At 47.1% G+C, this 12,941-nt stretch overlaps 1 protein-coding gene across 1 annotated transcript in view; it reads right to left on the minus strand.

Annotated features, from left to right (window-relative positions):
- Positions 1–12,565, minus strand: part of LOC147890443 (CASP-like protein 3) — an 86,359-nt gene extending 73,794 nt beyond the window's left edge. Inside the window, exon 1 of the mRNA XM_087390627.1 lies at positions 10,957–12,565. Coding sequence (XP_087246753.1) covers positions 10,957–11,516 — 560 coding nt within the window. The 5' untranslated portion in view covers positions 11,517–12,565. The remainder of the gene's footprint in view (positions 1–10,956) is intronic.
- Positions 12,566–12,941: the final 376 nt, after the last annotated feature.

Raw genomic sequence — 12,941 nt, forward strand, 5'->3', positions numbered from 1 at the left:
CTCGGGGCGAAGCCCAACCTCATGGTCTATACCTCATAACGCAATTTCTTGAGACTCCCTCCAATACCGGCTCTGAGTTTCATCGGCTTCATGGTCTTGCTACCCTGAAAGATCCAACTGACACAGAACGATTGTGGCATTATCGTTTGGGACATTTGTCCTATGACTCTTTATATGAAATGTCTCGAGATCATCTGGTTGATGGCCTACCTAAATTATCGCGAGCCAAAGACATTTTCCGTCCATGCCAATTAGGCAAACAAAGCCGAACTCCTTTTCCTTCTCATTCCACTTCTCGAGCCAGTGAGATATTGCGTCTAATCCACCTCGATATTAGTGGCAAATCTCCTGTTCCTTCATTGAATGGCTCACAATATTTCTTCTTAATTGTGGATGATTACTCTCGATATCAATGGGTGTTCTTCATGAAAGAGAAATCTGACACTTTTTCCTTCTTTGCTACTTGGGCTCAATTGGTCATGAATCAAATGGGAAAGCCTATTGGGATTGCTCGTAGTGATAATGGTGGTGAATTCATTTCCCATGAATTCACTCACTTCCTTCACGAGCATGGTATCCAACGCCATCTTACATCTCCCAATTCGCCCTCCCAAAATGCTCGTGTCGAACGGAGACAGCACACAGTCATGAACATGGCACATTCCATGCTTTTTGCAGCCGAGTTGTCTGAACGTCTCTAGCCAAAAGCTGTGAATACTTCTGTCTATCTCCTTAATCGTTGCCCTACTCAACCCATCCCAAACATGACGCCTTTTGAGACCTTCTATGGCTACCGACCCTCTATTTCTCATATCCGCATCTTTGGATGCCGCGTGTACACTCATACTTCTAATGATACTCATGGTAAACTAGAACCTCGTGCTGAACTTCTACTTCTCGTTGGCTACTCAGCGGAAGCCAAAGCTTATCGCTTATTTGATCCTCGCACAAACAAAGTTTTGGTTCATCGTGATGTGGTCTTCGATGAAAGAGATGTTCTAAAAAATTCTTCTATTCTCCCTGCTGATGACGTACCTACTCCTGTTCCCTCCGAAATCTCTTTCTCTCCACCCGAAACTTCTTTCTCTCCCCCCGAAACTGCTTTCTCTCCACCCATTGCTTCTCCCGTTCCTCGATCCTCTTCTCACGACCCGCTGCCACGCTGGTATCGACAAACTATGAAGGATTCCGGGATTGTTCCCTTAGAACTTCCTCCTCCCGGTCCTCAACGCTCTACCCGGACAGCTTCTTCCACTACCACTGCCTCCATTTTTACCACAGCCTATATCATACACTCTGAACCTGCCACTTGGCAGGAGGCAGTTCAACATCCTGAGTGGCATCGTGCCATGGAATAGGAGCTTGAGAGCATTGATCGCAATGAGACCTGGATTTTGGTCGATCGACCCAGTCACAAAAAGGTCATAGGAACCAAGTGGATCTTCCGAACAAAACTCAAAGCAGATGGAACACTGGACAAGTACAAAGCTCGCTTAGTAGTGCAAGGATTTCGCCAAAAACATGGTATCGATTATGAGGAAACCTTTGCACCTACTGCTCGATTAACATCCTTTCGCCTTCTTCTCACCCTAGCCGCTCATCACAGCTGGTCTATCTATCAGATGGATGTCAAGAGTGCCTTTCTCAATGGCTACCTCGATGAGGAAGTCTATGTGGTTCCCCCACCAGGTTTTTCTCCTCCTGGCCATGAAAATAACGTATTCCGTCTCCGCAAAGCTCTTTATGGGCTTAAACAAGCACCTCGGTCCTGGTTCCACCAAATAGACACCTTCCTCAAAACTAATGGGTTTCATTCCACTCCTTTTGATCCGAATTTATATATACATCAATCTTCAGAGGGGGTCTGCTTTATCTTACTTTACGTAGATGATCTTTTGCTTTTGGGCTCTACCACCACCACACTTCAATTCATTAAAACTCAACTCAGCACCACATTCGAGATGACCGATCTCGTGTTAAGCTAGGCAATCTCCAATTTTAGAGGACAGGATAATCAAAGGCCAAACTGGCGCAAAGGTCCGATCACTTACAGGTAAAAACACCACAGGTGAATCTCCGTCAGGACACAAATCAACAACCAAAACCCGAAAAAAAATCAACAACCAAAGCCCTGTCAAAAACAGGCCCCTGAAGAGCCCAAGATCGGAGGCCACAACTGGCCACATTTTGGCCGACCAAAACTGGCTGACCAGACTGACCTGGTCGGTCAATATCTGGCCGACCAGACTGACCAGGTCGGTCAGATCTGGGCCGACCAGCTAGTTGACCGACTGGCCCTTCCCTATTTAAAGGGGGGGGGGGGGCTAGGTGCTCCTCACGATCTTATGCTCCTAAGGTCCCTCCACACCCTGAGCTTCTGCTGCCTCCACTTCTGCCTCCTGGCTGCCTCCTCTGCTGCCTCCACTTCTGCCTCCTGGCTGACTCCTCTGCTACCTCCACTTCTACCTCCTGGCTACCTCCTTTGCTGCCTCCACTTCTGCCTCTTGGCTGCCTCCTCTTCTGCCTCCTTTTTCGGTTCCAGATCTGTCTTCTTCCTGCACCAAATCTGCCTCCTTCCTGCTCCAGATCTGTCACTCCTTCCAGCTCCAGATCTGCCCCCAACTTCTGCTCCAGATAATGTTCTTTTTATTCCAAATCTGCAGCAACCCTTGCATCAGTTTGCTGTCTCAGATTTGGTTCAGTTCCAACTTGTGGAGCTAGTGCAGAAGTCCACTACAGTTGCCTTCCCTGGAGGATTGATGTTTGCTCCCTCCAGAGCTTCTCTCTCATATCTTCTCTTGTACTGAGTTCCGTTTGTGATATATATTTCTTCTTCAGCTATCATTAGTCTTCAGTATTGTTTTATTTGTCTCCAAGTACTTTCTTTATATGGTATCAGAGCCAGGTGTGCCAATCGACACCTGAGCCTTGATCTGGAAAGCTTGGAAGATAAATCATCACCTGAAGATGTCTTCTCCCTCTTCCCTGAACAAATCTCAGCCTGAATCGACCTCTATTCAACCACCACCCTCGTCATATGTCGAGAGAGAGTCTGCAAGGATCGAAGGTGATGAATACCTCTTCAAACTCTTTAAAGAATTTGCTGAATTCCAGAAATGGAAGGAACTTGAAGCAGGTACCCGCACACCTCGTGCTTCTACTTCTCCACGTTTTTCTTCGATATGTCAACAAGGACCTCTATTCAACTCAGAAGAAGCTGAGCAACATCTCAAGTTCGGTGCCGACGAAGAACAAGTATACCCTGACGAAAGAGGACATGCCGGCATGAGAACATTGGGTTATTCGACAATGCCTATCCCACAAGAATCAGTGCAAGGTATGTTGCCCTATTCCCTTGGTGCAACTCCATCTGTTATGCAAGGCATAGGAACGAGTAATCACGAGGACACAGATCCATACATGCATGTGAACACGCACAGACGAGAAAGGAGAAATGCGTCTGACAATGAGTTTGCTTTCGGTTCACATTCTTCCTTCCCTCCCATCCCTCTCATATCTTCCGCTGCCATCTTTCCTCCAGTGGCTTCTCATCCTCCTCCTTCTCCCATGCCACTGGACTCCTATAGTTTATTTCCCTCTATCTCTCCCGCTACCTCTTTTTCCCCTCTCATGTCATATCCCGCCTCTCATGTTCATCCCTCCCCCTCAGGACCTTCTCCGAATCCTTTTATTCCTCCGGTCTGTCTCTGCAACAGCCAAACATGCTTTCACTGATATGACTCGTTTTAACGGGTCTAATTATACCACATGGTCAAATCTCATGCGCCATGTGCTTGATTCTTAAGACCTATGGGAACTCGTTCAAGGTACTGAATCGCAACCTGATCCTCATGTTTATTCTTATCAGGTAGTTCGCTCGTGGCGACATCGTAATGCCACTGCCATTGTCGAAATCATGCAAGGTCTTTTGCCTGAATTTCACTCTCAATTACAGCATTTTGATCTTGCCTCTGAGCGATGGGCACATCTCACTGACCGCTATGTAGCTCGAGATCGTACTCGTCGCATCAATCTTGACCATGATCTCCAACAATTCCAGATCCTTGCTGACGATGATCTCAAGGTTAAACTGGCAGATTGCCGGTGGTTAGTTGCTGAATTTGCCACAACTGGTCCTCCCGAATCCGAGGATGACCAAGTTACTTTCTTTTTAAACAAACTTCCGCCCAAGTATTTCAATTTTATGCAACAAATCATTTCTCAACCATCTCTTCCTACTTTTTATGAGTTCGAATGTCAACTTTTGCGTTATGCTCGCCTTTACTCTCAGGTCCACCAAAAACATAGCGTTCTTGCTTCAGAGGGGGCTCTTCTCTCCGGGATTCAAAAAAATCAACCCAGCTCTGGGAAGCCCTCTCCCACTCCTAACTCCAATAACTCCTCTAGTAGTAAACCCGCCTGGCACACCCTTCCCAAAAAGAATAGGTTTTGTCAACATTGCCAGAGAGTTGGGCGTATTGATGATGAATGTCGCTCCAAAGCCAAAGGCATTCTTCCACCACCCCCTACCACGACTCCTCAGCCACCTCGTTGGACTCCACAGCCCCCTACCACGACTCCTCAACCACCTCGTTGGCGCCCTAGGAGTGGTCCTCCTCCAAACACTGGTCTTTGGAGACCACAAGGCCATGTCACTAATCATTTCACCCCATCCCCTCCTTTTATCACTCCTGAAGGTCTGTCTGACTAGTCCACTGGAGATTCTCTAGACTTCACTTCTCAAGCCTTGATCCATATCACCGAGCTTGACTCCTCCCCATCCTTATCTGGGTCAACATTTCATACTCTTCCATGTGGCTCTAAATCCCCTTGGATTGTGGATAATGGAGCCACTCATCATATGACTCCTCATCATGATCTCTTCATTTCTCGCCAACCGGCAACAGGGGGAGTCCGTTGTGGCAATAACTCTGTTGCTACTATTCATGGTGTTGGTTCAATCACATTTGATACCGACAAAGGCCCCAATCTTGCTCAATTGGATCACGTGTTTTATGTCCCCCAATTAGGGGTCAATCTTCTTTCCGTCCATCAACTTTGCCTTCTTGGTTGCACGGTGCTATTTACAAAGATGCATGTCGATATCATAGATGAGACCTCGGGACTCCTTTTAGCTCGGGGCGAAGCCCAACCTCATGGTCTGTACTTCATAACTCAATTTCTTGAGACTCCCTCCCATACCGGCTCTGAGTTTCATCGGCTTTATGGTATTGCTACCCTGAAAGATCCAACTGACACAGAACGATTATGGCATTATCGTCTGGGACATTTGTCCTATGACTCTTTATATGAAATGTCTCGAGATCATCTAGTTGATGGCCTACCTAAAATATCGCGAGCCAAAGATGTTTGTCGTCCATGCCAATTAGGCAAACAAAGCCGAACTGCTTTTCCTTCTCATTCCACTTCTCGAGCCAGTGAGATATTGCGTCTAATCCACCTCGATATTAGTGGCAAATCTCCTGTTCCTTCACTGAATGGCTCACAATATTTCTTCTTAATTGTGGATAATTACTCTCGATATCAATGAGTGTTCTTCATGAAAGAGAAATCTGACAGGATAATCAAAGGCCAAACTGGCGCAAAGGTCCAATCACTTACAGGTAAAAACACCACAGGTGAATCTCCGTCAGGACACAAATCAACAACCAAAACCCGGACAACAATCAACAACCAAAGCCCTGTCAAAACAGGCCCCTGAAGAGCCCAAGATCGGAGGCCACAACTGGCCACATTCTAGCCGACCAAAACTGGCCGACCAGACTGACCTGGTCGATCAATATCTGGCCGACCAGACTGACCAGGTCGGTCAGATCTGGGCCGACCAGCTAGTTGACCGACTGGCCCTTCCCTATTTAAAGGGGGGGGGGGGGGGGCTAGGTGCTCCTCACCATCTTATGCTCCTGAGGTCCCTGCACACCCTGAGCTTCTGCTGCCTCCACTTCTGCCTCCTGGCTGCCTCCTCTGCTGCCTCCACTTCTGCCTCCTGGCTACCTCCTCTGCTGCCTCCACTTCTGCCTCCTGGCTGCCTCCTCTGCTGCCTCCACTTCTGCCTCCTCTGCTGCATCCACTTCTGCCTCTTGGCTGCCTCCTCTTCTGCCTCCTTTTTGAGTTCCAGATCTGTCTTCTTCCTGCACCAAATCTGCCTCCTTCCTACTCCAGATCTGTCACTCCTTCCAGCTCCAGATCTGCCCCCAACTTCTGCTCCAGATCTGCCCCCAACTTCTGCTCCAGATAATGTTCTTTTTATTCCAAATCTGCAGCAACCCTTGCATCAGTTTGCTGTCTCAGATTTGGTTCAGTTCCAACTTATGGACCTAGTGCAGAAGTCCACTACAGTTGCCTTCCCTGGAGGATTGATGTTTGCTCCCTCCAGAGCTTCTCTCTCATATCTTCTCTTGTACTGAGTTCCGTTTGTGATATATATTTCTTCTTCAGCTATCATTAGTCTTCAGTATTGTTTTATTTGTCTCCAAGTACTTTCTTTATATCTCGGTCTTCTCTCCTATTTCTTGGGCATGGAAGTTGTTCAGCATTCTGGTGGTATCTTTGTTTCTCAACAGAAATATGCTCTTCAACTCCTTGATCATATCATTCCCCACGAGCCTAAGCTAGCTGCCACTCCCTTGGATCCCACAGTCAAGCTCTCAAAAGACTTGGAGTCTCCTCCTTTTGATGAACATCTCTATCGTCAGGTTGTTGGCAAGCTGCTCTAGCTCATTCACACTCGTCCGGATCTTTCTTACTCAGTTTCCATTCTCAGTCAGTACTTTAATGAACCCAAGCACACTCATTGGCATGCATGTATTCGTATCTTGCGGTTCATACGTGGTACTTACTCTTATGGTTTACATTTCAGACCAGGACTAACACTACAAGGATACACTGATTCCGACTGGGCTGGCGACCCGGACAATCGCCGTTCTCATGGCGGCTACATTTTCTCGTTCGGCTCGGCACCTGTTTCTTGGTCCAGCCGTAAACAAGAAACTGTTGCTGGATCTTCTACTAAGGCTGAATACCGGGCCTTGTATGATTGTACCACAGAGGCCATTTATCTACGGCAGTTTCTAGCAGAGCTACACTTTCCTTGTACTGAACCAACAATCCTCTACGTCGACAACAAAAGTGCCATCGCTCTCGCCGGCAATCCCATTTTTCCCAACCGCACCAAACATGTTGGCGTACACTTTCATTTTACTCGCGAGCAAGTGGAATTGGGTACTATTCGATTGGTATATGTTCCAGCTGCCGATAATCATGCTGACATTCTTACCAAGCCGGTTAACCGGGATTGGTGTACCGCCTCCTTCTCCTTAGCAGTATTTGTGTACTTGTGCTTAAGGAAGTGAACAAATCCCCTACGAGGGCACTCCTTAAAGTACCTCTTTTTTGTACTTTCTGATTGTACCATCACTACTAGGCATTTAGTGAAGATGAAAACCTACTTTGTAGGCATCTCCATCTAAATGAAACCCCTCTTGTAAAAATTTATATATATATATATTTTTTTAAAAGGCTGATGAAGAAGATAGATCACCCCTGGAACTATTTCACCCCTAGAACAACTCTTTGCTTCTCCCTTCTACATTGGACACTGAGAGGGGGTGTTAAGTCAGTCAATCTCCAACTCTAGAGGACAGGATAATCAAAGGCCAAACTGGCACAAAGGTCAGATAAAATACAGGTAAAAGGCCACAGGTGAATCTCTGTCAAGACGAAAATCAAAGCCAAAATACTTTGTTAAAACCTCGTCAAAACAGGCACCAAAAGAGCCCAGAATCGGAGGCCAAAACTGGCCAAAATCTGGCCGACCAGACTGGCCAGGTCGGCCAGATCTGAGCCGACCAGCTGGTTGACCGACTGGCCCTTCCCTACTTAAAGGGGGGGGGGCTAGGTGCTCATTTATAGCTTCTGCTCATGAGGTCCCTGCACACCCTGAGCTCCTGCCTCCTTCCTGCCTCCTGGCTGCCTCCTCTCTGCCTCTCCTTCCTGCCTCCTGGCTGCTCCATCTTCTCCTCCAGATCTGCCCCAACTTCTGCTCCAGATCTGCCCCAACTTCTGCTCCAGATCTGCCTCAACTTCTCCTCCAGATCTGCCCCAACTTCTACTCCAGATCTGCCCCAACTTCTGCTCCTACTTCTGCTCCAAATCAGCCACAACTTCTTCTCCATCTACTGTTCTTTTTGCTCCAGATCTGCAGCAAACCTTGCATCAAATTGCTGTCCCAGATCTGGTCCAGTTCCAACTTGTGGAGCTAGTGCAGAAGTCCACTACACTTGGCTGCCCTGGAGGACTGACGTTTGCTCCCTCCAAAGCTTCTCTCCGATACCTTCTCTTGTATTGAGTTCCTTTGGTGATATATATTTCTTCTTCAGCTATCATTAGTCTTCAGTGTTGTTTTATTTGTCTCCAAGAACTTTCTTTATACCGCCCCCCCCCCCCCCTTTCTCTCTCCCCCGGAAATCGAAAAGCACACCATGCACAAACCTTGGTTGCACAAATCTCAACTCCAAAGAGCCAAGGCCACCTAGGTAATAAAGGCATCAGAAAAAAACCTAGACATAAAAATCTACGGTTACAAAGACATTGACCAACAAAGACTAAGATAACATATGGATCAACAGACATAACTACAAGAAACCAAACTTCAGGACAGTAATGAGACGAACTCCGAACACATCAAGAGGAAATAATCCTAACCACAGGTCTTTTAAAAAATGCGTCACGGCAATCTTGGGAAATCCAAGAACCAAACAGACATGACAATGTTCCCAGATACCATGAGGTGTGCGGATTAAATCCGACTGGATGCAAATAAAGCATAAGCAAAAAATCATCAGACAATCTTGTAGATAGGGCACTGCACCATCTAAGATCGAATTTATCGCAATATCAGCAAACCACAACATGACTAACTTCACAAGGTGGAATTTGCATGTATCCGCTAATATGGCAGGGACACATCTCTGGATGAATCCAGCAACATGCAAGAACCCATCCTCTAATCACAACACAGTGTGCAGTGCAATCTCATGAGTTTGAAAACCATAAATTCCATAAGCACAATACGGACTAGCTACAATGACATCCCCACCAACGTCATCAGCACCCAACAGTGGGTGTTGACCATACTATAAAAACATATGGTCTCACACATACATATCCACACAACCACACATACTGAGCAGTGAGAATCCATTTATACAAAGATCTTCATAGTGAGTCTATGTCAGCATTCCAGAGGTGAGGGGCAGTACAGGAGAAGGCTAATCAAAACGTAATCCACATTCTCTCCATTCAAGCTACAACTGATTGTGGAGACTATACGATTTCATCTTACTCTCTCCCAAACGAGCCCTTCTAAGAGATATATTTTCTAAAAAGGGCATGGAATAGCTTGACGTGAAGCTTCCTCAAAAGCGAAAGCAATTTACAGGTAGCATGAGACAGGAAAATTTCAATGATACAAGGCCTCACCAGCTTATTGATGGCCAACTTGGTTCCACTTGAAATCAAAAGTTTTAAACCAAAGTGGGGCCTCCTGGTTTGACATCTGGACTGTATAATCTGAGAATGTGGCTTGCTCTTAAGACCGCAGGGGCTTCCCCTCTGGATAGCCCTGCTGGCTAACGAGCAAGTTGGCCTGGTGAGCCATTTCCGAACACAGACAGGTTTAAGATTCAGTGGTAGAACGAAGCCAATAACAAGACCAACTATATTGTTTTGGAAGTTCAAGATTAGGCACACCTGCGTATCAGGAATTCTAGGGCTTGTCTAGAGATGGAAGTTGTATTAGACCGGTTGGTCTGAGGACCTACTGTCCAATTAGTCATCAGTTGGCCGCTAATCGTTGGCCTTTTGGCTCCAGAAGTATACGTTCTTTCATTTGCTCATCCATATATACCTAGATGAATCCAGAAACATTCCCCGACTCATTCTCTAAAAACACAACATAGTGCAGTTTCAATCTCACGATAGTCACTCATAAGATTGAAAACCATAAACTCCATCACGCATAACAGGGACTAGTTACTATGGCACCCCCACTGACATCATCAGCTCCCAACAGTGGGTGTAGACCATAGTATAAAAATATGCTCTCACAAATACAAATCCACACACCCACACATACTTGAGCATCCATTTGCTCATCCATGCCTCTGATAATGTAGCTTGCTTCAAAACAGGTTGAATCTGGTACCGAGACATCGTAGCCTTCTTTCGAAAAGCCTTTGTTCTCGATTCTGCTACCACCATGATAACTATCCTCTTCTTGAGTCGATTTTAGCTGTCATAGTTTATTCTATTGCTTGAAGCTGCACTAGTATTCAAGAATTGCTGCACTGGGGAGCATCAACATCTTCATAAACCTAGATCCAGCTTTGTAAGGCTTTCTCTTCCATGGCACGCTATCCTTATCCACAAAATGTTTCGATATGAGATTAAGTACTTGAGGCCAAAGGAAGGAGGAGACAACTTTCGTGCTGACCTTGGCTATATCTAGTTATGAGCGTATCCACAAAACCCATGTCATTGAGAAACTGAACGTGAAAAAAGAACCTCATTTCATCTGCAGCCATATCGGGAGCAGATTGCTAGGTGCACTCTAAGAAACCCCAGGAAAAGACTTTTGTACAATAGAAGCACTATTTTGTCTTCTGCTGTCCATTGGACAAAGAACCCACATAACAGAAAGAGCAGGGACACCTACTGATGAGTGTTATGTTATATAAGAACGCAGGTATGCGAGGGATCTGGACAATGGTGTCTGAACTTTTGCACCCAGAAGATAATGTGAGCAGAATTTGATACATATAATAAGTAAGCGACCTTTCACCATAATGACTTCATAGCTTTCTCGGATAGAATATCATGATTAGCCTCAGGCACCATAATGACTTGATAGCTTTCGGAGATGGATGGTTAGTTTACTTGTAAGCTTGATAGTCGCTGAAATTCATTTTGAAATTGCTTCCAGCTCCACTGCGCTTCTCATTAGTGGCAGCCATCACTGAGAAGGCAATCAACGATAGGACTGCGCCTCCAAAGCGAAGAATGACCTCAACGATCTTCATGTGACGAGAGGAGCTAAGACCCCAAGGGCTAGAGGCGTAGAGAGAGGGAGGAGAGCTGGAGGAGAAGGAGGCGCTCTTGAAAGCAGAAACAACAGATTTGGTGAATGCAGGAAGGGAGGAATGGATAGAGCGATCGACTGTGACTTTCACATCGCCAACGGTGCGGCTGGTGCTGGCGCTCTGCTGCTGCTCCTTCTCCTCTTCCTGAGGGACTCTGCCGTTTTCAAATTCTTGTGCAGGAGGTGGAGAAGAAGACGAGACTGAAGGCGAGTTGCTGTCTCCTGAGATTGCGGTGGCGTCGTCTTTAGTCTCTCCCATCTTTTCCGCATCCCCTTTGCCATCTTCGATTGCATCCTCCTCGTCTACCTTTTCGTCCTGCCCCAGCTCCGAGTCCTCGTTTCCCGATGCCTTCTCCATCCCCCCGGGTCCCCGATCTACTGTTGGGCACGTTCGACAACCGCAAGGTACCTGATTCCCAACAAGAGACGCAACGCACAAAGCGAGCTGCTATGCTCCCATTGATCTTCTTTTCCTCGTAGATTCTGATGATTTCTTGCACGCAACCCTGGGTCCTAACGCCCTGATCGCTCTAGTTTCCGGCAAGATGCCCTGTCAAAACATGTTGTCATCGTCGAGCAGCAGCAAACAAAAAAGGAACTCGATCATCATGAATTTGTGCCTTTGCTGCTGCGTGCTGCATGTGTACACGCGGAAGCGATCCTCGATTAACTCACTCGACTCGATTGGGACCCTGCTTCTTTTCCACTTTCGAGACCGATCCGGAAGGCAATCTGGTACAGCAATCTCGGGCGACAACAATACTTGGATTGGGTCCCTTGAGCGACCTCCAGCGCATCCAAGCACTCAGTCGAAACGCTTCTGTGCGAAGCTCGTGATTATCTTCTCCTCTATACGATTAGAACGTCGAACAATTCGCTGATTCTTGGCTGGAGAACGATGCTGTTAGACGAGAGGTAACCAATCCGAGTTTCTTCTGCGTCTCTCCCCCAACGGAGGCAAATACTATGAGCTCCGGTCGCGCTCTCTCTCCCAGGAAACAATCCGTCCCTCGTCAGCAGGACTCTCTTTCTGCAGCCAACGCCCCCATTCTCTTCTCGAAGCGAATAGGATCTCTCTCTCTCTCTCTCTCCCTCTCTCGCTCGCTCGCTGCGGCCAACGCCCCCCTTTTCTTCTCGGAAGCCAACAGGATCTCTTTCCCTCTCCCTCTTTCTGAACCTTCTCTTCTCGAAGCCAATCGGATCTCTCTCTCTCTCTCTCTCTTGCTGCAGCCAACGCCTTCTTTTCTCGGAATCTCTTTCCCTCTCTTTCTTTCTGCAGCTTCTCTTCTCGAAGCCCTCTCTCTCTCTTTCTCTCTCTCTCTCTTTCTCCGCTGCCTCGACGGTCATCTCCGCTCTACGTTTGCAAGTGCTTTCAGCTTTCGTGCAGGCCCCGCATTGTCGCGAAGCCGGGTTCGGGTTGGGAGATCGCAATCCCGCGAATGGAAGAATGCTAAAAGTACAACGTCTCCACTACACGCACAGGGATCATCAGCTGCACGTCGCTGTAATTTCGAAGGTGGAGAGTGACGGAGCTGCTGCCTTGGCAGAAGAAGATTCCTTGCTTGAGCTAGCATCACCCATCGTGTGTGTGTGTGTGTGTGTGTGTGTGTGAGGGATTTTACTAAAAAAAAGTGTGTGTGTGTGAGGGAATGTCCCTTGGCACTACATTCCTAGGACTCTCAAGGGAATGCCCCTTGGCACCACATTCCTCTATTGGGGAATGCGCCACCCCTCACAACATTTACAGCAGTCAATGCACACAGCGCCACTCGTGTGCAACTCT

The sequence above is a fragment of the Dipteris shenzhenensis genome, chromosome 19, assembly GCF_047967505.1.
Source record: "Dipteris shenzhenensis isolate YYH24624 ecotype China chromosome 19, Dip_SZ_1.0, whole genome shotgun sequence".
Lineage (NCBI taxonomy): Eukaryota > Viridiplantae > Streptophyta > Polypodiopsida > Gleicheniales > Dipteridaceae > Dipteris > Dipteris shenzhenensis.